Below are 26,534 nucleotides of genomic sequence, written 5' to 3'. Positions count from 1 at the left end.
AGTGGCGTTTTTAGAAATAGTTAAGAAGGCTTCGGCTTAACTGCTAAACTGTCAATTTGAGATTTGAATCCATTGCGGATATACCCTCTATATGTGTATATATATATTATGCTCATCAAGCCTGCATTTATTTGATCAAAAATACAGAAAAAATGTAATATTTGTGATATATTATTACAATTTAAAATATTTAGTTTTCAATTTATTTTACTTTAAATGATCATTTATTTCTGTGATGCAAAGCTGAATTTTCAGGATCATTCCTCCAGTCTTCAGTGTCACATGTGACATCCAGTCTATCACATGATCCTTCAGAAATCATTCTAATATGAGGATTCATTATGAGTGTTGGAAACAGTTTTGCTGCCTAATATATTTGATGAAAAAAAGGTTCAAAAGAACTGCATTTATTCAAACTAAAAACATATTATCAAATAATATAAATCTCCTTTACTATCAATTTTTAAATGTAACATTTCCTTGCTGAATAAAATTATAGATTTATTTAAAAAAAACAAAGAAAAGAAATAACTGACCCCAAATTACTGACCAGTATTGTATATTGTTGTTACAAAAGATTTCTATTTTTAAAACATTTGCCTCTTTTTTTTAACTTTTTTTTAATTTTTTTTTATTTTTTACTTTTTATTCATCAAAGTATTATAAAAAAGTATCACAGGTTATGAAATAATATTAGGCAGCAAAACTGTTTCCAACTTTGAAAATGAATCCTCATATTAGAATGATTTCTGAAGGATCATGTGATAGACTGGATGCCACATGTGACACTGAAGACTGGAGGAATGATACTGAAAATTCAGCTTTGCATCACAGAAATAAATGATCATTTAAAATATAATAAATTGAAAACCAAATATTTTAAATTGTAATAATATATCACAATATTACATTTTTTTTCTGTATTTTTGATCAAATAAATGCAGGCTTGATAAGCAGAAGAAACTTCTTTCAAAACCATTACAAATAGTAATGTGTCCACACACTTTTGGTCTGTACTGTGTGTGTATATATATATTTGGGAGCTGTTACAAAAACATTTTTTATAATAAATATTCTTATTTAACCATGGGCTTTAAAGTATTAGATTAGATAGCTTTTTTTGATTTTAGATGAAACTAATAATTCTTAATTTCTGATAGGAATGCAAAATTATGCAAAATCAATCAGTAGTTGTTGATATTCTAAATAGAATGAGACACAAACCAGTGCATATTTAATCCCGTTTGCTTCCATTTATTTTTCTTCAAACTGCTTCATACACAACACAGGCTGCAAACTTTTAGTCCAAAAGTGCACACATTTGGAGAAATATGTATTCACACGTTTACCTCATATTTCTTTAGATAGAACCATCATTTCTTGATGACTTGCATAAAGACAATTCTTGGCCAATCCATCAGTGAATATTGCATGATAATTCCCACCATATCTACGGTGACGGTAAACTGCATTCTGTCTTATAATATATAATTATATATATAAAAAATTTCAGCATAATTTTACAGCCCGTCCCACTCAAAAAAGCACATTCACATACATACAGCACATCACATACTCACAGTCCATGTGATCTGAACACTGGAAGGGCTCAAGACCTCCAGTGTCTGCAGACGAACCTTCACCCCTCCTAAATCCATCTGTACATGTGCCTGGTCTCTTCCCTGGCCTTCTGGGCCATCTGAAAAAGTATATACAAAACATCATGCAGATATGCACAAAATAAAAAAACAGCCATAACACTAGACCAGAAACTATACCCACCTTGTGTGCGGACTGGTTCTGAGATGGGGCTGGGGTCACTCAGGCCATAGGAGTTGACCGCTCGGATGATAAACAGGTACACGGTATTGGGGTAAAGCCCAGAAACTGTGTGCTTCTCCTGCTTCACAAGGTCAGCTACTGTCTGCCATGTGCTGCCAACTGACTGACTGGAATATATACATAAGACAAATGAAATTAACAATACATTAATTCACAGAACACATCTCAAGCATTAAAATAGAATGGATAAGCCACATTCAAAGCTGTTGAATGTATATCAGTTGAATTCTTTATTTATGTGCCAAAATGCAACTTACAGTTAGGCTAAAGAGCTATATTACATTATTCAAAACACAGAATAATGTTCATTATTCATTATTTAAAATGTGTTTCCTTAATCTTTGCTATTGATGCCTTTTTATAAATGGACTAAATCATTCAGGGCTGTGCATTGCTGTGCTTTGCATTGTGTCTAACAACATTTAACCATAGTAAAATCGCTGTGATGCTCATCCATAACCATAAAAAGATGTTATTATAATTATGAATGGGTTTAATTATACAACAGAGGATATGCATAATCAAAGAATTGTGATATTAGTTATTCTATTCTGTGTTGTGGAATCTACTTTGAAACTGTAGCTTGTCAAGTCAAACTATTCATAATTTAAACTAGATTAAAGCTGCTCTTTAAAGTAAAAGGGAGTTAGCTACATTACAAGCTACTAACAAAGACAAAGAAGCAATTTTAGGGAGCTTTATCATATATATCCTTCACGAGTTACTTTCACTGGAAAAAAGGGGCCAAGCCCAACCCTGAAAAACAACCACACACCATAATCCCTCCTCCACCAAACTTTACACTTGGCACAATGCAGGCAGGCAAGTACCGTTCTCCTGGCAACAGCCAAACCCGGACTTGTCCATCAGATTGTCAGACAGAGAAGCGTGATTCGTCACTCCAGAGAACACGTCTCCACTCCACAGTCCAGTGGCGACGTGCTTTACACCACTTCATCCAACGTTTTGCACTGCACTTGGTGATATAAGCTTGGACGCAGCTGCTCGGCCATGGAAACCCATTCCATGAAGCTCTCTACACACTGTTCTTGAACTAATCTGAAGGCCACATTAAGTTTGGAGGTCTGTAGTTATTGACTGCAGAAAGTTGGTGACTTCTGCTCACTGTGCACCTCAGCATGCACTGACCGCGCTCTAGTGTTGCACGATATACCGATACTAGAAAAGTATTGCGATACCCTGCAATTGCAAACCGTATGATATGGACTTTAATTAGTACCGGTACTTTAAGGAGGACAGCGCTAATATAAGCTGTATTTCTTAGTGTGCGTAGATGTGTGACAGCAGTTGTGTGTGTGTGCAGAGCTCTGCTTCCACCGTTCACTAATCATTGGAAGTAGAAGAGTTAAATATATATGTGCAGAGCATGACAAAGAAAGCAACAGAATTATGCATGCATGAGAAGAAAAAGAGCAGCGCGGGATGTGCTCACACTGCCAGAGTCTGACCTGAAGCGCGCGCATACGCCTTTCAGACAATATGCGATTGCCATTCAGTTCTTTTATTATCGCGGATTATGGTTTGGGTTTGAATGATCAAAAATATGTAAAAATGCACGGTCTGGCGAGTATTCAGGTAAACACAGTCGGAGATGTCTTTAGTGAACGTATACAGCTGAGGTAATTAGATCCGTGCAGGTCTTAAGGCAAACCTAATATTATGTGTGATTAATGTTAATCAAACACCAATGAAAAATAGAAAACCACCACATGCTTGGCTAAATAACTAAAATATATTTATTAAGAATCAGCGTATAGTTAAATTATAGAGTGAAGACTAAGTAAGCAGTTTTATATTTGATTATTTAATTTCTTTCTTGACTTGCTACTCTTAAATAGACCTAATGTAGCTGAAAAATAAAGCACTGTTTTTGTCAAATTTTTTGCTTATTTAAAAAAAAACAAAGATGCAATTAAAAATCTATATTATAATAAAAAAAAATTACATTTAAAAAAGATTAAATTACTCGTATCACGAAATAAGATTTTGGTCATCCCAACCTGTTGAGAAGTGAAATGTTAGTGAATGATAACATGATTGATAATGTGATCTCTGTAAAGATCTTCACACTGGCATGCAGTTATTATAGCAATAAGAGGGGGGAATGGGCAAAAACCAGGGCAGGAACATGCTGGCCAAGTGAATTTTTAGTAAAAAAAAATAAAATGAATAATACGTCCTGTTGTCATATTAATCATATTATCCGTTTTATTTTTTATTTTTTTACCATGGTATCGAATTAGTATCGGTATCAAGGTATTTTAGTCTGGTATCGTATCGAGGTCATAATTTTGGTATCGTGATAACACAACCCCGCTTTTTGATTTTATGTGGCCCATCACTTGGTGGCTGAGTTGCTGTTGTTCCCAAATGCTTCCACTGTTATATTACCCATTAAACTGATAATATAACCACTGTTATATTGACAGTTGACTGTGGAATATTTAGTAGTGAGAAAATTTCACAAATTAACTTACTGCATAGGTGGCAACCTATCACAGTACCATGATTGAAATCACTGAGCTCCTGAAAGCAACCCAGTTTGTAGAAGCCTCTGCATGCCTAGGTGCTTGATTTTATACACCTGTGGCAATGAAAATAATTGAAACACCTGAGTTCAATGATTTGAAGGGATCCCAATACTTTTGGCAATACAGTGTATATTGCTGCTGTTCCATAAGCACCACCTACATGACAGAGTGAATTTGCATTTTCATTCAGTCCACCTGCTGTTTTTGTTTGGTGCAGGTGTCTAGCATAATTTCACAACTCTAAAGCATGTAACACCTTTGTTTTACATCATGACTAAAATGGTTGCCTCTAATTTCAAATGGCTGGCCACATAAATGTTTTGTTTAAGGCCAGGTTGGCCTGTTATAGAGCAAATAAACAACAAATAAATTAGCTAGAAAAAAACAGCTAATTAAAATCAGCCAAGAAAAATCATAACCGGGCATCCCTAATAAACATTAAAAAAGACATTATTTAAAAATTTGTATAAAGTAATTTCACTGTAAAAAGGCAATTTTCACAGAGCAGTGTATTTTTCTAGTTTAATTATTTTGTAGTTTTTATGGTTAATATTAATGTAGGGTAACTGTCAGCACACTAAGGTTTGAAAAGGTCATTAAAAAAATGTGCATGGTTAAATTTCTTCCCTCCATCTGGCCGTCAACCTAAAATGAGTTTGACAGCCCTGCTCTATCTGACTTCCCAACACACTTTGAGAGATAGAGACGTTCTAGTAGAGCCTGTTTGTTTATTCTTTCAGCTTGCTCGGTTGCAACGCTGTGTGTAGAATATAAACACATTTTTTCATGCCACTCTGCTACCTGTCGAAAAAATAGCATGTTACTAGAAAACCAGCGGTATTTTAAAAAACAGCTGAGCTATTGTCATGCAAATGAAAAAATGTAGAATTTCTTTAGTTACTCACCAACACCGAGTCTAAAAGCTTCACAAGCATACTGAATTGGACACATTAGCCTTTGTTAATGAGAAAAAATGAGCATGGAGCAAGGGTGTGAAGGACAATGGAAAGGATTTGGCCTCGTCTCCATGCACCCTGAGCACATAAGGGATGCCCAGTTGACTTCTCGGACTGTGCACATGCACGACCCTGACCTCTCAACATAGCGAGCTGCACTATAAATCCGAGTGTCTCCTTAACAAGATGTCAGAGCAGAGCTAAATTATGACTAGGCCTCTACTCTCTGCCTCCCTGAATCACCCTCCCTGCTGCTCTTCTGGCGGGACAATAATAGAGCCTTCTGTTCATCTGACCTCCACAGAGCCTAGAGGGACATGTTCTGCTGAATTCTAACTGTAGCCCCAGGGAACATCCAGCCTGGAAGAGAGCATTGCTTCCCTCACTTTACCACAAACTTCCATTCGCTCTGACACTCTGAATGACGTCTCCAACTTACCAAGCACAATAATGAGAACGTCTGCCAGTCACTCAACCCATCAAGCCATTGGAGAGGGTGTAGAACCCCATTCCCCTTATATTTCTTTTTAATATGTAGCATTGCAGAATACTTTAAATCCATGCAGGAACTGATTGAATGCATTTCCGAATCCAAGATAAAAGTGCAAATAGAGCAATGTTCCAGTACAAGTTCAGCTGTATCGACAGCATCTTTGACATTCTTTTGAATACCACAAATATCAGTTTGTAAACACAAGATACAAAATCATAAATAATGCATGCAGGGTCAGAAATTAAAGGTGGTTCAGAGAGGGAAAAAATGCTCCTGAATCTGACAAGGCAGGGGCAAGAAATGCCCCGTAATAAGTTTCTCTTGTTTGTAACATCTGATATAGCTCCTACAATTGTATTCTAGGCCTAGTTATACATAATATGACGTAAAATATGAGTTGATATTGATTTAGTTTTTTTGGTGACACCCTAATATCCAATTATGAAAGATATAAAAAGATGACAGAGTGATTTTATATGGTTAGAAATAAACACAACCTCATAAAAGGTTAAAAAAAAGCCTCTGAAATCCAGGGAGCCAATATCGTCCGTTAATGGAAAATTGGATTTCTGACACTGAAAGTGTGTATAGTAATGCATTACAATGGAAGGGCAATGCCCTGCACTGGAATAAACCGTCTCATGCTGCGCATAAAGATACTTGTTTACACTGAGATATTAAACCCATAGGAATTACATATCCAGAAGTTCATCCACCCAGAAAAGTATTTCCAACTCAAAAAGAATGATTTATATGTCATAGCTCAAATAAAACAAAAATTAAAGCTGCACATTTCTACTTTAAAACCGTCTAAAATGCCTCAGGAGTCTACACACTTTTGTGGATAAAGGTGCACCAAAATGAGTAAATAAACATTGTTTTGATTCTTGAACCCTTTAAATGAAACCCTATCAAAACATTAGCAAGTTTGTGTTAATGGTATCATATATACCTGAAAGCCTCGATGATGTAGGAAGTGACAGCAGCTCCGCCCTCATGTGGGTTGGGCTGCCAAGTGAGAGTGACGCTATTTGAGGTCACATCTGTCACAACGGGCTTCTGTGGAGGACCAGGCAGCTGCAGGGACTGCGAGACCCGCAGGACAGAGGACGTTCCAGTCGCTAAACACAAGAAACCGAGTCAAATGTGACTGCCTGACTATTCCGTCAAGGGTGCGTTCTCGTCCAAGGACGTTTGACTGCACATTGAAATCATTAGTACAACGTGTTCCTTGAAGTGTCAGCCTTTTCAAAATCTTACAAAGAGCTGTGTTACAGAGAAGAATGCTTGTATGCTACCTTTCACTGTCACGGTCCCACTCCAACTCGTCTCACCGGTGGAACTGGATGCGACACAGGTGTACATTCCTGAGTCGGTCTCCTAGCAACAGAGAAGACAAAACCATCTCTGAAAGATAATTGTGAGCACGCAATGTTTCTAAAGTCATACGCCGTTTCTCCTCTCCAAATGATGCGGATCAAATGTATTGTTCCATCCGATCAGTTTGTTTTCAGTTAGTTAAAGGTCGTGACTGTTGGAGATCTTAAAATTCGCAATGCCTGTTTTATATTCTGCATACTGCAGTGTAATCTGTCAAATGTCTCAATTAAGATATACAGACCTTGTACCACAGATGGCATTCAGTTTATCGGAACGCTCTTGAAATCTGAAGCAAATAAAAGCTGTACAATAGACAGATGCTTCTCTTACTTAAAGTAACTTTTGAATGGCAAAGTGCATACTGGGAGATTGTGTTACTCCACTCCATTTACTGCATAAAAAAATCAAGTTAATTTATTAAATGCAATGCATATGAAATTAAACACAACACATAATTAAATAATTAATATAAATGATGTACACTGTTTATAAAAATTCTGGAACTACTCCATAAACTATGTGTATGAATTAGACATTTAAAATAGTTAAAATTTCTATTTTAATAATAATATAATAAGTGCTGTCAATCGTTAAAAAAAACCATCTAATTAATTTCACATTTTTCTCTAATTAATCACGATTAAAAACATCAGAGTTTTTAATATTTTTATATCGTAATAATTTCACAGTTACTCTTCAAATGAATGTAGAAACAACTTTTTATTCAACTTTTCAAAGCTATTTCTTGTAATACCATCTTTTTATAAATGAAGGCCAGCATCACTGATACTCTGCTACTGAAGTCTCTATGAAATAGATTTTTTTAAAACATTAATAACAGACATTCAACATTAATCTATAATTGAAAGCTATCAATTTCAACATTTATTAGGCTTTAAAAAAAGCCTTTCTTTTTTGTCGTATCGCACTTGAATGTGTTAAAAGCATTTGCATGAATAAAAGTTTGATCATATAATGTAACGGTAGCCAAAGAATGACAGAAAAATTGAGACTGCATTAATTGCTTTAAATATGTTTAATGCGTTAAACTGAAAAATATGTATTGCATGTGTTAATTGCACTAATTATGACAGCATTAAATATAATGAATATAATATTATATAATTATTACTTTTCTTATATGTTATGTTAGGATTTATGATAGGCTGCTTTAACATTCAAAAGAGCTCCACAAAGTTATACTTGCAAATTAAATATTTCAGTTCTATATCTTTATTTGATAGGCTAATATATATATTATGTCATACACTATATCATGGCATGACAGAATTGTCTGGTTGTTCAGATGTATTGAACCCAGAGCTTTAAGTCTTCCGCTATTTTTCCACTAAACCTACTTGATGAATGAATGCCAGAATCAATTAAAACAAATCTTACTCTTGACTCCGATCTTGGAAGGAAACTGCAGATTAGTGTCACTTCCACTTTATCAGCGTAATTTTGTGCGCGTAATTACATTTGAGCTAAATGTACGCAGAGCCTCTCTGAGCGATCAAATCTGTTGGTTATTGATTTATGAACATTACGTGGCTAAATGTGTTTTGCATGCGTTGATGGAGACCCTGCCTCGAGTATAAGAAACGCTCAAGTGGACACCATTATTTCAGGTGCGCTTGTGGATGTCTCACTCACTTTGAAATGTTTTCTCAGCGCCTCTCTGTCCAGGGAGTTTTTGCTTTTCACAGCCCTAATCAAAGCAAACAATTCACATCTTTGTCTGAAGCATCTGTCAAATACCTTCACACCACTGATGTGTAAAGTGCCGTTTTCCATTAGGCTTATGTGAATGTCATCGCTCAGAACGCTTTGCCCGTCCTTCTCCCACCTGACGCTGGGGATTGGGCTGCCCATCACATGGCACTGGAGTAAGGCGCTGGAGCCTAAAGCGAGCGTCTGGTTGGCTGGACCCTGTCGGATAATTGGAGGGACGAGATCTGATGGGCCTGGAGGATAAACAGCAGAGTGTGTTTGTGAGGAGTGTGTTTGCATCTGTTCGGTTGTCTAATAGTGCCTCTGGCATCCAAAGATCAGACTTACTTACTTGTACGGCTACGGAAGCGCAACTGGCAGTCAGAGTTAATCACACTTTGAGAACACAATGGGGAAAAAGATGGGGATATACTGGAATTGGGGTGATGGGTCAGGATGGTTGACTAGACTGTAAAAAAATATTTTCTTTGTACATTTTCCAGTAAAAAAATCAAAACATTCCTAAATCAAGATACATTTACTTGAGAGGCAATATTACTAGAGATATTAAAGGTGCACTACAGTATGTAGTATTTTTGCAGTAAACTATCCAAAAACCACTAGGCCAGTGTTATATATTTTGTTCAGTTGAGTTCTTACAATATCCCAAATGTTTCCAACTATTTGTAAATCATAAGAAAATTGCTATTTTAACTAAGGGGGCAGGACGTCTGAGCATAGCGTCTGAGGGAGTCACCTGTCAATTGACCTATCGGCTACCGGTAAGCTTCGCCCCCTTAAGTTACTGTTGCAAACTCGGACAAACAAACCTTTTGCTGTCTTACAATGACAGCTGTCAGTGTGAAAACCTCATCCCAAGATTTTTTAGGACACAAAATGTAGCGTATACCCCGTCTGAATGTTGACCAAACTTTACTGATGGTTTATGAAGTTTATTACATAGTTTTTCACTCCAAAAAAAATCACCCTAAGAGCTGAACAAACAAAGCGTGCACATTAACGTCTCATTCACAAACTCAGCAAATTACACAAAAACACGCATACAACTAACAATAAACAAGCATATACAGAACATGTGCCTTTTCGTGGGTGCAGTTTATAACTGGTAAATCTGTATCTGCAAAATAACTTCGATAAACTGCGTGCGAGAGCTCCCTTTCACTACCTGTAAACTATAATACCCATCATAACAGGAGTCCCTCAAATATAGTAAGACAGATAATGTAGACCTTAAACATATTTAAACTCACAGAACTATCAAAAATGTTTACAAAAACAAATTAAACGATAAATCATAATAAAGTCTGTGACACAGAAGGACCAGTGGGACTTAATATTTTTAATATAATATAATATAATATTATATAGGATATAATATTTTTGAATAAATATGATGAGAGATTAATTTGGAAATGAGGGTTTACAGATCACAATGCAAGTGGGAGAAACCTCATATCTGCGTTACCCATGGTTTCCGCTTTTATTTGGCAGAAACGCTTTACTCTTAGTCACAGCAGTGTCACAACAGCCACTGAGCGAACGCACAGAGTAACGTCATAACATTTTTCAACACACTTAAATGTATCTAATATGATAAACGGAGCTCATTTACCTCATACTCATGACCGGAAAAGCGAAATAGCGCCGGTGTCTGTGTCCCGTTGTCATAATAAAAGTCCAGCTCCTCGCGAGGCGTGTGTTTGCCTAACAATCGCTCCAGTGGCCTTGCTCAGCTCCACAACACTCGGACCTGCTTCACACTACAGTATTTCTGCCCGCGTCCAAGCCCCGACTCTTTTCCAGTGAGGTATCAATGTGTCGTCATGAGCTCCAGGGCTCTTTGTGCATGTTGTCTAAGCATGTTTTTTTTTTTTGCTCTCATAGAACGTTACCCATTCATACGATTATATGACTGGCCCACACCAACAGTTGGAGTTAAAAATCTTAATTTGTGTTCTACTGAAGAAACAAACACACCTTCATATTGGATGCACTGGGGGTAAGCAGATAAACATCACATTTTTATTTTTGGGTGAACTATCCCTTTAAATTTATATTTAAAACAAGAAAAAAAATCTGTTAGTGGGGTCTGCGATTTTTCAGCAGTGTAGTTAATTATTGATATCAACCTGTTTATTCATTTTAGGGGAGTGAATTAGGAGATACTGCAAAGTTTTTAAAAAGAAGTGTGCTCAAGTACACTTCACTTTTTGTGATCTCTCTGCAAGCACCATTCATTAAAACAGGCTTCATGGTTTAAGGAATCCATATCAAAATGAAGAGCTGTGTACACTGTGTGTGTTCACGCTCAGGCAGTTTAATACTAGGGGTTTTCTTCACAATTATCTCCAGAGACGCCATTTGCTGGGTGGGATAAACCGTAATCCCATATACTCACCAGTTTCCACTTCCAGCAGAGCCTTGGCAAGGACACTTCCTGCCACGCTGATGGCTTGGCAGATATAGTGGCCCGAGTCCTCAGAGTGAACATCAGAGATGGACAGCTCTCCGCTCATAGACACAGAATAACGGCCCGACTGGGAAGGAGGTTGGCCGGGGAAAAGCAGCATCTACGACAGAGGACAGACTCTTGAGTTCACACCACACTGTGGGCAAAAAACCCAGTGTTCAGAAGCATTGAAAGTCTGTTTTACACGTTACAAATGGCCATGGAAAACAGGATTGTCTTTGTTCTTTTGAAGTGATGAACTATGTTAACATACTCCAATGTTCACAATGAAATGCTCATAAATTCTTAAAGGTACAGTCGCAAAAACAGCTTTAATTGAATTTTATTTAACGGTCAGTCAGGCTGAAAAATGGTCATGCACAGCATTAATGCTTTACAATAACAGGGATGCACAACATATCACTACCATCACAGTTATTGCTCAGTTTTAGAGTTTTGATTTTTATCTTTTTCTGAGCATGTCACTCCTCTCTTCATCAGTTTGCACTGGCTGCCAATAACCGCTCGCATGAATTTCAAGGCACTGGTGCTCGCCTACAAAGCAGCCACCGGCTCTGCACCAATAAATCTAAACTCGCTTGTTCACACTTACACACCCTCCAGAAGCTTGCATTCTGCAAGTGAACGATGCATCATGGTGCCATCCCTAAGAGGCATGAAATCACTCTCACTGACCTTTTCCTGGACCGTTCCCACCTGCTATTTCAATTCAAGTAGGCGATTCTGTAGCCCTTTTCAAAAAACATCTTAAGACGCATCTTTTCCAGCAGCGCCTGACTACTAAAGACTAGCACTTAACTATCCAATTCAATTGTCAGTTTATTTATTTAAAAAAAGCGTACTGTACTATGTGTACTGCGCTCGATTAACTGAGACTTGTTACAGCACTTGCAGGCTGTTAGCCCTTGTTTGTTTAGTTGATTCCATTGCTCTCCTCATTTGTAAGTAGCTTTGGATAAAAGCATCTGCTAAATGATTCAATGTAAATGTAAATGCAATGCTTCTCCAGAGAGGAATCCTTTTATTTTTAATATTTAAAAATGTTTGTGTGCTGCTGCGCTTCCCTGTGTGTGTAATAAGCAGTGTATGCACGTTAACCACCTGCCTATAGGCATGTTACTAACGCCCCTTTTAAATAACACAGAAAATACTGCACTATTGACTTTAGACTAAGTTTTTGTGAGTCTATGGCGCAGTTGTTTTCAGTGGCCTCAAAATAGCAACATGCCCACAATGTCCATCAAAAACAGCACATTAACTGATCTGAGCGCTTGATCATGCGTCTTTCTAGCAGTTTAATGCGCTGACCAAAGCTGTTTGCTCCTTTGTGGGACTTCAGTTAGGTTAACTCGGGGTATATACATGATGGGGAATCCATCCACTTCTCTTAAAAGGCTTAAACTGGGCAAGTAATGGACCAAGGTGAAAAGGCCACAGCGTAATCCTGAACAGAGCTGCAAATGGTTTACAAACGTGAACACGGGGGAAATGCTATAAAATCCATTGCACAGGCAACACCCCAAATGACTCCAAAATGATGTGAGCCATCAAGGCTGAGTGGTCTTTAGCTCTCTGCTGCACTGACGGAGGTCTATTTTTAGAGCAGAAACGCGCTTCTGACTGCCATTACACCGAACGCTGTGCTTTTGCTGGCCTATGGGAGCTGCTCTGACACCTGATGTTCCTCTGTGTCAAATTTTCTCCTCCTACTCCTTCACGAGTCCTTTCTTTTTCCTCTTAGGATGCCCAACTCTCGACGGTGGTTTCGCATAATGGTCCTGAAAACATGCTGCTTTGTCAAAGGGCCCGGCTCCAGCAATCCAACGCTCTGAAACATCTCTTCAATGCAATCAGCAATACATGACTAATCAGCATCAACAAGGGTAAATATAATCATTGAGAGGCTCTAGGCTTGTTTTCAAGCTCTGGCTAAGTTAATGAGTCACTGATAAACATGCTCTGAGATGCAAATACAACATCTTTATATGAAGAGATCTGCCTTTGATCTCCAATCAGGCTCTTTAAACCCACGCACACATTCAGAGAAGTATTGGATTATTGAGCGACATTGCTGAGCCAACTCATAAACTACATCTCAAATCATGCACTAAAGATTGTGCACTTGAACTATACAGTATGTGCTTGACCATATACTGCATGAATTTTAAAGGGCAATATGGTACATCCCCAACCGTTCAAAGGTTTAAAGGAAGATTTTTTTATCTTAAGCTCACCAAGGCAGCAAAAACACAGTAAAACAGTAATGTTTGTAAATGCTATTAAAAATAGGAAAATAACTCTGATATATTTTAAAAAGTTATTTATTGAAAGCTGATTACTCCAGTGTCATAAATATGCAGCATTGGTGCTTATAAAAATCTCACATTTTGGTGTTGCCACTAGCTTGAGTATGTTAGTTCAAGTTCAAAAGTGCCTTATAATATATTACAAAATGAAACAGACCTATACAGTTTCACTGCATTGAGCACATCAAATGGTTTGGTTGGTTAGATACTGTAGGTATGAAGCATACGTTGCACACTCACCTGACTGCCTTCTTTCTGCCAGAATACTGCTGGAAGGGGGTTTCCCTGGGTGCCACACTGAAACGTGACGGTCCGTCCTTGAACAGCGACTTGATCCAGGGGGCGTACATCAATCTGCGGAGGCACTGAAACCATAGAGAGCCAGATAGGGGCTGGTTAGAGGATTTGCAAATGCTTCGTGTTTTTTTCTATACGTTTGTCCTTTTTGCTATCTTCATTTAAACAGATATTGGAGGAATGACAAAAAATAATGGCAAAAGCTATTGGCAAAACAACACAAGCTGGACATCTACATAAAGCACTACAGGTGCACACAAGATCAGAGATCATTCCTTCATTCAGAATCTCTCCAGATCCTTCAGATTCACAGCTCTTCTCTTCACACTCTCATTTTCTTCAGGGTTCAGGTCAGAGGACTGGGGCGGCCATGGCAGAGGCTTCATTTTGTGCTCAGTGACACATTTGTGTGTTGATTTTGATGTTTGTTTTGGATCATTGTCCTGATGGAAGATCCAACCATGGCCCGTTATAAGATTTAATTAGTTTGATCTATTTGTTATAATCCATGATACCATGTATCTGAACAAGATGTCCAGGACCTCCAGCAAGAAAATAGCACAACATTAAAGATCCAGCTGTATTTTTAACCGTGGACATGGGGTACTTTTTATCCCTGTCCGCACCAAACTCTTCTGGTGGTTTCTGCCAAAAGCTCTTTTTTAGTTTCCTCTGACCACAGAACCCTTTTGAAGTTCCCGTCGTCTTTGACAACCGAATATGCTGAAGTTGTTCTTGATGAGTGAAGAGGATTTTTTTCATTAAAGATCAAAAGGATAAACAATGCAGATTTATTTTTTACAGCCATCTTTGATCATATTTACAAGGAGTGCCAATAATTCTGACTATTACTGTATATGAAAAATCACTTAAAGCGAATTATATGTTTTATACACAGCGAAAATAGCATGTATTTGACTGAAATTCCAGAATCTAAACAGCACAATGAATGTATATTTGGTTGTCAATCTATGGGATGTGAAATATCATTTTATTTAAAAAGAATGTCACAATGAATAGGCAAGAATAAACATGGTGTCCTCCACGATTCTTTATAATCCAGGAATAAATTATATTTTAAACGTTTATTTCAAATTGTCACCACTGTTACTGTTTTTATTGTATTTTTGATCAAGTTAATGCAGCCTTGATGAGCATAAAAATAGCAGAAATTTTATGAAATATTGTAAAAATTGTTACTATCACTTTATCAATTTAATGCAAAGTTATAATATCATAAGAAATATTATGAAATGGAAAATATTGAAGACCAAGAGCAGTTTTTGGCATCCTGAAAGTTCTAGAAGAGGAAATGCATTTTTCTCAGAAAGATCTGTTAAGTTGAAGACGCAAGCAAACGTCTTAGTCATTCACACACTGTGTTGCTTTAGCACCAAATTCACTTAAGGAACTATGCCAATGATAACAACAGGTAACAACACCCTTAAATCAGTTTCCAAACCAAAAGGATGCAGCACGCTACCGAGATTTGGCTTGATTTAATGGCATGGCAGGTTGCAGCTGTTTTGTATGAAACACCTCTTCATTTGTTTTTGTTTTAATCTCATAGCTTTCTAGCAGAAAAAAAGGAGATGTTTAAGAGACATCATTTGTGATTTGTCTTTTCTATGGGTGACAATCATGACTCCTGCTTAGTTTGATTGAATTTAATCCTCACCAAATACCATCCAGAATATCCCACTCTATGAAAAAAAAAGCTTTTTAAATCACTTATCAGTTAAGTGCTGTCTTCTGTGGCTCATCAGCTCTGTGATTTGCACGTTATAGTGTGTGAGCCTTTGGATTAAAACATATAGAGTCTCCACTCAGTCCAGATTAAAGCGAGTAATTAGTTGTGACGGCAAAGCAGATTCCGATGCTGGAGTCAGTGGCTCATGCTGGGACAGCGGCGGATGCACGGTATCGGAAAACATCTGTTTTTAACTGCGATGTTTGAGGTGGCTACTGCTTGGTTTATCACTCTGAAAGCCAAACAGAACCGCCGGCGTTATCCAGCAGCCATTTCCCGCCCACTTTTAAGGACGACGCTGGGCTCAGAGCTGTGTGTCTTTGTTTAGATAACCAGACCGCTACCCTGCTGTTCAGAAACTTCACAGTAGGTTTGTACACCATCAAGTGAGAGAAGGCGTATGAGAGCGTGAAAGGCAGACAGGGAGAAAGCGCGAGATCTGACTCATTCGTGTTGTTTCACCATTTTCACATTTTTTTTCTGATGGGGCTACAAGCTCCTACACAAATAACAGCTCATGACGAGAAGCCGACAAAGATCACTAAAACCGGAGAAGAATAATAGTGTGTGGAAAAGTGGCTCTGGGCTAACGAACACTTCTGCAGGTGACAACTCCCATGCGACAGCATATCTTATGTATGTATGTCAGCTTTGGGGACTGAAATAATGAGTTAAGAAATGCTTCTGCGTAGAATGAAAATCTGGAGCCTTAAAGGGACAGAAGAATATATATATATTTTTAAATGTCTCATGTTTATTTGCCCATACAATGAAAGTAAATTGGGTCCAATGGGAATGCTGTTTTGCACCCTATTGACTTTCATTTTTTGACTTCTTGTTTTGCCCACCACAGAAAGAAGAAATTCATTCAGGTTTGGACCTCATAAATAATGGCAGAATTTAAATTTTTGTGTGAAACTTTAAAGGGTTAGTTAGTTTACCCAAAAATGTAAATTCTATCGTCAATTAATCACTCCTGTCATGACACTCGTGACTTTTGTTCATATATTCGGAACACACTTTTTTTTAAAAATGAAATCTGGGAGATTTCTGTTCCTGCATCAGTCTATTCACCCCCCAAAATATATTCAGTATAATGGTCCTATGCAGGAAGTAATGCAGGACTAATCTACATTAACACTTTAGCTACTATTAACTAATATAGAACCAAGCTTAACTAATCAGTAAGTAATGTCGAATAGGACTAAGATATTTCCTTATTAGGTGATCAATAATTAATGAAGGAGATTGGCATCATTAAGAACTAATAGGTAACTATAACAAATGATAAAGAATTATTAATTAATCAACATTAACGTGTCAGATGTGAGCAACTGTATGTTTTTACCATCAACGTGGTCATAAAATGCCTAGTAGCTGAAGTGTTAATGTAGTACTACTCATTAGTCCTGAATTACTAGTTAAATATTAATAACAGACCATTATAATAAAGTGTTACCAGAAATCCATATGAATTGAGCAGGTAATCAAACGTTCACTTTACATGATGAACTGGTTTCATTTAGAATTTGATTTACATATGAACATTGATCAGCGAACGTACATATGTGGTAACCAGAAGCATTCTGAAGATAGATGAAAGTCTTATGGGTTTGGAATAACATAAGCGTGAGTAACTGATGACAGAATTGTCATTTTTGGGTAAATTATCGCTTTAAAAGCCACAGAATTAAAACGGATTTTACATTTGAGATGATCCAGTGAACGAGGATGCGTTTGATTTACGACTCATCCGGTGGGCATTTTGTTTGGGGCTTGGTGAAAGCTCTCATGCACATGGCCGCTCATCGTGTATCGCTCGTCTGATGAGTGTTAAAACGGCAGATGAGTGTGGTCAGTCGTAATCTTCAACACGTTAAGTCACTGATGCCGAGGCTTTGCTCCCTGGTATGTTGGGAAAATGTTAGGCTAGAAGGCAACAAACATCTGCTGAGAGGATCAGAGAAGACAGCGTTCCCCTGACAGTCACAGTCCCTGTCAATCTCTTATGAGCCCAGGTGTTCTCATTACATTACACAGGATGCAAACGCTAACAGACTAAATATGTAATTATGCTACTTAACTAAGTTACTGAAAAGAAAATGTTACTGTGTAGTAACATATGGGACTTATGATCAGGGTCCACACTTATCACTCGCCAAAAAAAAAAACACCTTTAAAGAGTAAATGAAACGAGACACGCAAGTGGCAGAAAAAATGTTTGCATAAAACTGATGCAAAATGTATTTGTAAGTCTAAGTTATAGTCACATACAGGACTGGTCAAAAGTTTGGAAACTTTTTCCATGTTTTTAAAAAGATTTATCTTATGCTCATCAAGTCTGAATTTATTTGATCAAAAATACAGGGGGAAAACATAATATTGTTTAATATTGTTACAATTTAAAATTATGTGTCTCTATTTTAATATACTTTAAAATATTATTTATTTCTGTGATTTCTGCAAACCAGCCAGAGCAACGTTAAGCCGAGCTAGTTGATAGATTTGATAGATTAAACTTCCGCCCTATCCGGTCAGCAAAACTCCGAACACATCTTCCTTTCGTGGAGAAATGACATGCAGAATGACGTGCAGTGCCGTTTTTTTGTTCTTTTCTCAGACAAAAGCGTAATTCCAAGTCTTCCAGTCGTAGCCACTCTGCCGTCATTATGTCAAGCCCCGCCCACCGACTCTATACACGATGTGATTGGCCTGACAAGAGTTTGGTTTTTACAGCACAGAAGTCTATTGAGAGATGCTGGACAACACTTGCTGCAAATTAAATTCGCTGCCGCTAGGGTGCGTCTAGATTTATAGGCTACAAATACACACAAATGTATGTACAACATTACTGTCAAGTATGCATGAAAACACAGTCAGTTTTGTCTGAAGTGAAAAGTTGTGTAACAGTATATTGGATCCATGCAGCTCTTAAAGTGACAGCATTCTAAGAATCCTGCTGCTGTTATGATTTTTTTAATCATATTTTTGATTAAATTAGCTCCCTATTGACATGCATTAAATGAAAAATGGTTTGAGTTAAAAATCTTAATTTGTGTTATCACTGTGTTATCACTTGTGGCTGTTTCACACCACAAGTTCAAGTTCAAGTTTTTGAACTCTTGAACTTGAACTTGTGGTGTGAAACAGCCATTAAGGTTACAAAGTTACAAAGAAAAAAGTTATTTATTCAAGAGCAGTGAGTGTTATTGATGTTAAAGTAATAGTTCACCCAAAAATGAAAATGTTATGTTTATCTGCTTACCCCCAGGGCAAGATGTTTGTTTCTTTAGGGACTTTTGACTCAACTTTTGACCACAAGTGTGAGTTGTGTGTGAGCAGCACATATTTTTATTGGCGTGCATGCTAAGTGTAACCCCTCCTGTTCGAAACGCCCGCTCCAAGCGGGACTCGAACCCGGGTCCGCCGGCATGCCAGTTGGACGCTCTCACAAGGAGGCTAAAGGCTGCAACCTCTAGTGTCAGTCGCTAGAGTGCCTTTTGAGGACAGAGGAGTGAGGTTTACTAGCACAGCAACTAGCAACCCTCAATTACATAAGAAATTACTGCATTCACACCGGGTAAAGGCGCATCACGTGAGCAGCAGTGAAGCTGCTCACATGACACATCTGCGGTAAATAAACTAGCAAGGGTTTATGATTTCACCAACATGTGAAGAAGCTCGTTGTAGTCCAAACCGGCCTTTGTTGTAGGCAATAAACTGCCGTAAATATAAAAGACAATATCTCCGTTTGCATTGAACTTTTAGCGCTGTAACTTTGCAGATACTGTTTATGCTCAAGCGGCAACATTAAACATTTAACTAAAGTTTAAAAAGTCAAATCACATGCAACCACCCCTTTAAGTCAAGTCTGGTCAAGTCAAGTTCAAGTCATCGTCTGTTTTGTATCTGTTCACATTGTCAGATAAACTGCACTTGGGTTCTATTTCTGTCAAGAATAAGCATGTCTAGTGTGTTTTAACAAGAACTGGAGTAGGCCTATATCAGAAAAAAATATGAAGAATCAAAATTTACCCATTAAAACTTTAATTATTCAGTGATAAGTAGGTGTATAATATTTAAAAAAAATAATCAGAAAATATGATATATAACCGTTCTTTTAGTTAGACAGACAGGTAGGCCATGTTCTTTTGATTGATAATGCGCCGGTCTCGTATCTCTCATGGAGGAGCTTGGATGCATAATAGGAGGAGCGATGACAAGAGGACCAGACCTGGACTTTTAAGTTTTGTTTATGTTTTATTATGTGTGTGCATGGATGTGTGTCTGTTTTTACTTTCATTTTGAGGTTATTGGTTTATTAAAGTGCTGAATGTTCGCCAGTTCCCGCCTCCTTCTTCCCAAAACAACAAACTGTTACATAAACATATGGACGTATGACTGAAACAACATGATCAGAGCAATTTTCTTGTTTACCATTTACATGCGACTGTTGTACAAACCCCATGGCAACAAATTTTCAAAACTACCAACTTTATAAATCACCAACTTCTAAAAAGAAATCTAAAGAAATGCTCTTTTATATGAAGCTCTGGGACTGCTACTGTGAGACTGACTGTACAAACGCTTCCAGTGTGAATACTCTCAGGGTGCGTTCACACTTGTCATGTTTGGTTCGATTAAAACGAACCCTGGTGCGATTGCTCGGTTAGTACGGTTCATTTGAACATATGTGAACGCTGCCATCCGAACCCTGGTGCGCACCAAACAAGCGGACCAAACAAACAAACTCTGGTGCGGTTCCAAACAAACTCTGGCGCGGTTCGATTGATATATGAACGCAACACGGACCAAAGACATGTAAACGGACCAAAAACCGGACGTAATGTCACAAGATGTGACGCATAATGCAGCTGATTTGACGACGCAGAAAGATCGGTGTATCCAAAATGAGTAACTTTAACATTAGAGGGCAAACGTGGAGCAACGAGGAAGAGCCTCATCAATATTTGGTCAGAGGAGCATGTTTCGAAAATGCTAGAAAAAACACACAAAAAGCAGCTGGCTCTTCTCATCAAAGTTCCTGTGTTGCCCATTATTAGCAGGTGCAGACGACAGCGGCCGTCTCTGTTCTGCACAACGGAGGGAATCCTGCTGCTGTTTTGAATGTTTTGAACATTTTATGAGCTCTTCATGAGTTCTCAGCGGGTAAAAATAATGCCACATGTACACGCATAAAATTATCGCGTTTAATCCAGCACACAGCGTTGTTTTAAACATTTCATGAGCTCTTAATGAGTTCTCTGGTAAGAAATAATGCCAAATGTGTTACACGCATAAAATGATCGCGTTTAATCCAGCACACAGCGGTGTTTTGAATGTTTTGAACATTTCATGAGCTCTTCATGAGTTCTCTGGTAAAAAATAATACCATGTACACGCATAAAATGCCCGCGCGTGTAATCCGCACACAGCATTGTTTTGCATGTTCGGCAAACGAGCTCCTACGTCATATAAGCCGACCAATCAGGTTGTGAGTGTCTCCCTGTGCCTTTGGTTCGGTAACTTTAGGTTCGCTGTTAAAAATGTCCGTGTGAACGCTAAGCGGACCAGGACTATTATGTTTGTTTTTGTTTTTTGGTCCGGACCAAACGAACCAAACGAACCGAACTACAAGTGTGAACGCACCCTCAGTCAGCTGCAGCTGCAGTGACGGTGCATATTGCACTGACACTTGACACAATGTGAAACAGCTGTAAGTGTTAATATGTATTTAATTTATTGAAGAAAGACCATCCAGTATTATTTTACATTTGATTCCATTTACAATTTCTTACCTTAATACTACGGTTAGACCTACCTGAAAAAAAAACAACTTAATTTGGTCTGTATCTTTATCCTGTTTTATTTATTTGTGCTATTGCTTGTAAATTGGTTTATATGTTCTTATTTTATTACGGACTGTTTACTTGTCTTTTTTCTGAATTCAATTCAGAGTTTGAGGTCAGGCTTGTGCTGTGTCTAAGCTATTGTGCAACCCTTACCCCATTGTTAAAACAAAAATGCACTGCATGATCTTATACATTTCGGTGAGAATTATTACAAAAAATAAATAAATAAAAAAAAATAAAAAAAGCCGCCATTCAGGCAATAAATTTAGGCCCATTCAGGAAATAAATTCAGGCCCTGAATGATTGTCTGATTGAAGCATCCCTATATAAATAATTATACACGATAAAAAGAAAGCTTCAAACCGTACGTCTTATAAGCATTCTCCCCTCCCTACACACACACATTCCTGTCCCACTAACTTTTTAAAACAAAGCTGAAAACATCACATTGGGATTTTGTTCATATTTGTTTGTATTTCAGTTTTGCCTGCTTAATGTAAGGCATATTCTACACAGTGTTTGTCACAAATATGCAAGAAAAAACACATTTGCACATTTCCTCATGTTACTCGCCTTTTAACAGGTATGGCAAAACATTTAGGATTGAGGTTTGCATGTGCTAAATTCATACATCTGCTTGTAGATTAGATTTAATTTTTATTGATATAGACAGTGAAATAGGAGCAAGGAAATGTAGAGATGTGTGGGAACAGAATCTGTAAATTAAATTAATGTCAAAACCATGGGTGCCACAAATATGTGGGCGTGGACTAATAATTAAGCCACATTCAAAGGCTCAGATCCCCCCCCCCCCCCCCTCTATTTTACACCATTTTCAATAATCTGGGATGATGCCACATCACCTAAATTCAGTCTCAAAATCCTTGTAGTTCAGCTTCTAGAGGATGATGCAAGTTTGATATCCAAGAAATGCTAGCTACTGATACAATGTTCTGCTTCAATGCATTGTAAATGGTTTTGGATAAAAGTGTCTGACAAATATGTTTTTTTCAAAATGTTTGAATGTTCATGTTTCAGTTATATAAATGTCAAGCAGCTGCTTTAAACGTCTTATTTTTTGAGCTATGAAATCCACATTAATCTAATGGGAGATTCAGAGTAATGACATAAAATGTCTTTTTGAAGCATTCACACACACATTTCAATCACACCCACAATGAAAAGAAGCAGACATAAAACAGCCTGCCTTTGCCACCTTGTGAGATGTAGCAGCATGCAGTGAAGAGGAAGGAAGGGTTGTTAAGGATGAAATGATGAAGGGCAACAAAACATCAAGGCAAATGAGACAGAAAATTCTCAAATGAAACATCAAGAAAATGGCCCTGAGTCAGAAAATGGAGAGAGAGAGAGAGAGAGAGAGAGAGAGAGAGAGAGAGAGAGAGAGAGAGAGAGAGAGAGAGAGAGAGAGAGAGAGAGAGAGAGAAAGACAGAGAGTAGATGGAGGAAGAGTTGCTTGGTCTCATCTTAATTCAGACTGGCAAAATAACTGGAGGATGAATTGAATCAGGTCTGCTACAGCTGCAGCTTCCCCCGGCTTGTGCCAGTTAGCTTCCCATCCAGTTCTTCCTTGCTTAGTCTTTCTCTCTCTCTCATTTCTACACACATGCAAACACACATTTTGCCACGTTCTATTAACACTGCCTCTGCACTCCGGCAGTTTGCTAAAGCACACCGTCTCTATAACAGCTGTCAGATACAGTAATCCACATGCTTTAACATAAGCTCCACGTAGTTGCTCTGTTCCAAAACATAGTGATCCGCCTAAGTAGAAAATTCTGCCTTAATTTACTCACCCTTATGCTGCTCTAAACCTGTATGCATTTACTATCTTCAGTAGAATATATTATGATGGATAAAAAAAAGTTTTTCAACTGTTTTTGTCCATACAATAAAAAAAAGTTAAACATTTAGAAATCAAACCTATTTATTGTAGCCTAGAAATCTAGACGCACCCTAGCGGCAGCAAATCTAATCTGCCCGCGAGTGTCGTCTAGCAACTCTCAATACCCTTCTGAGCTGTATTCCTCTAACTCTTGCCGGGCCAATCACATCGTGTATAGAGTCGGCGGGCGGGGCCATAATGACGATGGCCGAGTTGCGTTTGCGTCCTTCTAGTAAACACAGAAACTGGCGAACGGCGGCGGTCTTTCGAATCAGCTTTGATCGTGACTCTGGAAGACTTGGAGTTAAGCTTTTCTCTGAGAAAAGAACAAAGAACGGCCCTGAAGTCATTCTTAAAAAAGGGAAGATGTGTTCGGAGTTTTGCCGAACGGATACGGTGAATGTTTAATCTATCAACAAGCTCTGCTTCACCTTCGTTGCTCTGGTTGGTGTAGCGCTATCCTATCACGAGCAGAGGAAGTTTGAAAGACAACCGTTTATCCCGCCCCTCAGATTGAGCTGTCAATGGTGAGTTTCCAGACCAAACATCTTGATGTGGGTCTGGCTTGTTAGGCTATATTTATTGAATACCATGAACAAAATTGAGCAGCCTAAAGAATGTTTAGTATTTAAAAATACTCTTTTGTCCATTATTTGTCCACTATTTGTCCATGCAAGCGCAAAAGTGAATGAGAACTCAACTCCATATCCGTACACTACATGAGAGGTGTTTTTTTTGCGTGCGCTTGGATGTGTGTGCAGCACAGAAAACAGTTCTGAATTGAGTTCTCTTTCACGCCCTCTTGCACTTGAATGGTTTAAAATACATTAAAATCGATATGCAGTGAACAAAGAAATAGAAATAAACTGAAAGGAAATAGACTGAAAAACTTCAGGCACTAGAAGAACTATTTAAAATGTATGTTAATCAAATGTTTAAAGTATTGAAATGTATAAAAAGTGTAGCCTGACAAGCCAGACCCACATCAAGATGTTTGGTCTGGAAACTCACCATAGACAGGGCTCAATCCGAGGGGCGGGATAAACGGTTGTCTTTCAAACTCCCTCTGCACGCGATAGGATAGCGCTACAACCAACCAGAGCAACGAAGGTGAGGCAGAGCTTGTTGATAGATTAAACATTCGCCGTATCCGGTCGGCAAAACTCCGAACACATCTTCCCTTTTTAAGAATGACTTCAGTGCCGTTCTTTGTTCTTTTAACTCCAAGCTTAACTCCAAGTCTTCCAGAGTCGTGGTCAAAGCTGATTCGAAAGACCGCCGTTCGCCAGTTTCTGTGTTTACTAGAAGCACGCAAGCGCAACTCGGCCATCGTCATTATGGCCTGCCTTTCTAGTCATACACGTGATTGTGATGTGATTGGCCCGGCAAGAGTTAGGGGAATACAGCTCAGAAGGGTATTGAGAGTTGCTAGACGACACTCGCAGGCAGATTAGATTTGCTGCCGCTAGGGTGCGTCTAAATTTCTAGGCTATAAAAAGTGTTTACTGTGTCTTTACTGTGTGAATTAAATATATATTTAGTTTGATTAAAATTACAAATGTGATTTAGTCAAGAGTAGTAGACATTTTGATTAGCATTAATGATGACAGCAGGTAAATTTGGATGCTGTCGCTTTAAGACCTAACGCACGGATCCGATAAACTTGTGCATTCTCTCAATTTCTTTTTAAGTTTACTTAAGGCCTAAATGACTCGGTTTACTTGCAAATACATGTCACTTTGACACAGCTAAGTGTATTTAGCTGTTCAAGCCCAATTACTTGACAAAAAGCACTCATTTGAGTTCTCACGGCTTCATGTCGCACTTCTCTCAGACAGCACTGAGAAACAGTCCTCAGAGAGCATGAGCATAAACTGAAAGGAGTCACTGCTAATTGTGCTTTAACTGTTTAAAATCACCTGATTTTAAACCGCAGTGCTTAATAACGCATGCAAACGATACGCTTAAACGAGACGATAGTCCAAAATTGCTGACATACCGGATAGTCCAACCGGTTGACATTTCTACTTGTTAATTGTGTTTACCAGTATATCGCCCACCCCTAGTTCAGTCTAATAAAATAAAAAAAACACACTTTTTTTATAGTAAATATCTTTACATTCTAAGTATTTTTTATGAGCATTTCAGTTTTGCGTTGTTAGGTTAGCAACATACTAACGTCAATTGTGAATAGAGTCTCACTATTTGTGTCGTGTTTTGTTTTGCTGCCTATGTATAGGTTTCCAAATAAGTCACCATGACAGTTAGGATGTCACCTTAAACCTAAAGTAAACTTTGGTTTTAACAACTTGTACAATGAAAATTGCGTACATCAACATGCTTTGCTCTGTATGTGGATCTCCCATATTTGCCCTTTTTCACTAATTAGTTAAGTTTCACAAAAGCTTATCATTTGCATGTGTTTTTGGGCATTGCAGTTTAAAAACAGTTGATTTTAAACTGCTGAAGTGCCGTATGCAGCGAAAGAGAACTCATTCCAGCATACATATGTGTGTTCTCTGAGAGACTGATTCTCAGCGCTGCTCATAGAGTGTGTGAGAACTCAACACTGAGTGAGTGCTTTTTCTGCCTAATTGGACTTGAAAGGTTCAATACACTTACCCTTGTGTCAAAGTGACCATGTCTTTGCAAATAAAAAGAGCCATTAATGTCTTAAGTGAAAATTAACAGTTGAGAGAGGAAATTGATGACTATAGTGCGGTCGGTCTTAAAGGGACAGCATCCAAATTTACCTGCTGTTATTATTAATGCTAATCAAACAACAACAGTTGTCCCAACAACAGCATCTCCCACTGCTCTTGACTGAATCACTTTTGTAACTTTAACAAGAATAATTTTATATTTCTAGTGCTTTATTTGTATATTAATTGTGTATTTCATGTTTTTTATGTAGGTCTACTTCATTCGTGTCTTTGTTCTAATGTAGTTTGTTTTCTTTGCTCCTTATCACTGTTTTTATGAAAAACTTTACTTAAAGCAAA

General features: G+C 38.0%; 1 protein-coding gene across 1 annotated transcript in view; it reads right to left on the bottom strand.

Moving 5' to 3' along the window:
- The window catches only part of zgc:77784 (uncharacterized protein LOC402947 homolog), a 75,066-nt gene that overhangs the window by 15,291 nt on the left and 33,241 nt on the right, over nucleotides 1–26,534 (bottom strand). Inside the window, exons 7-13 of the mRNA XM_067451176.1 lie at nucleotides 13,971–14,095; nucleotides 11,353–11,524; nucleotides 8,982–9,187; nucleotides 7,142–7,223; nucleotides 6,796–6,964; nucleotides 1,783–1,949; nucleotides 1,581–1,699 (exon numbers count right to left, since the gene is read on the bottom strand). Of these exons, the coding sequence (XP_067307277.1) occupies nucleotides 1,581–1,699; nucleotides 1,783–1,949; nucleotides 6,796–6,964; nucleotides 7,142–7,223; nucleotides 8,982–9,187; nucleotides 11,353–11,524; nucleotides 13,971–14,095 (1,040 nt within the window). The remainder of the gene's footprint in view (nucleotides 1–1,580; nucleotides 1,700–1,782; nucleotides 1,950–6,795; nucleotides 6,965–7,141; nucleotides 7,224–8,981; nucleotides 9,188–11,352; nucleotides 11,525–13,970; nucleotides 14,096–26,534) is intronic.

This window comes from Pseudorasbora parva, chromosome 8 (genome assembly GCF_024679245.1).
Source record: "Pseudorasbora parva isolate DD20220531a chromosome 8, ASM2467924v1, whole genome shotgun sequence".
Classification (NCBI taxonomy): Eukaryota; Metazoa; Chordata; class Actinopteri; order Cypriniformes; family Gobionidae; genus Pseudorasbora; species Pseudorasbora parva.
This window is presented reverse-complemented; position numbering and strand designations above follow the sequence as displayed.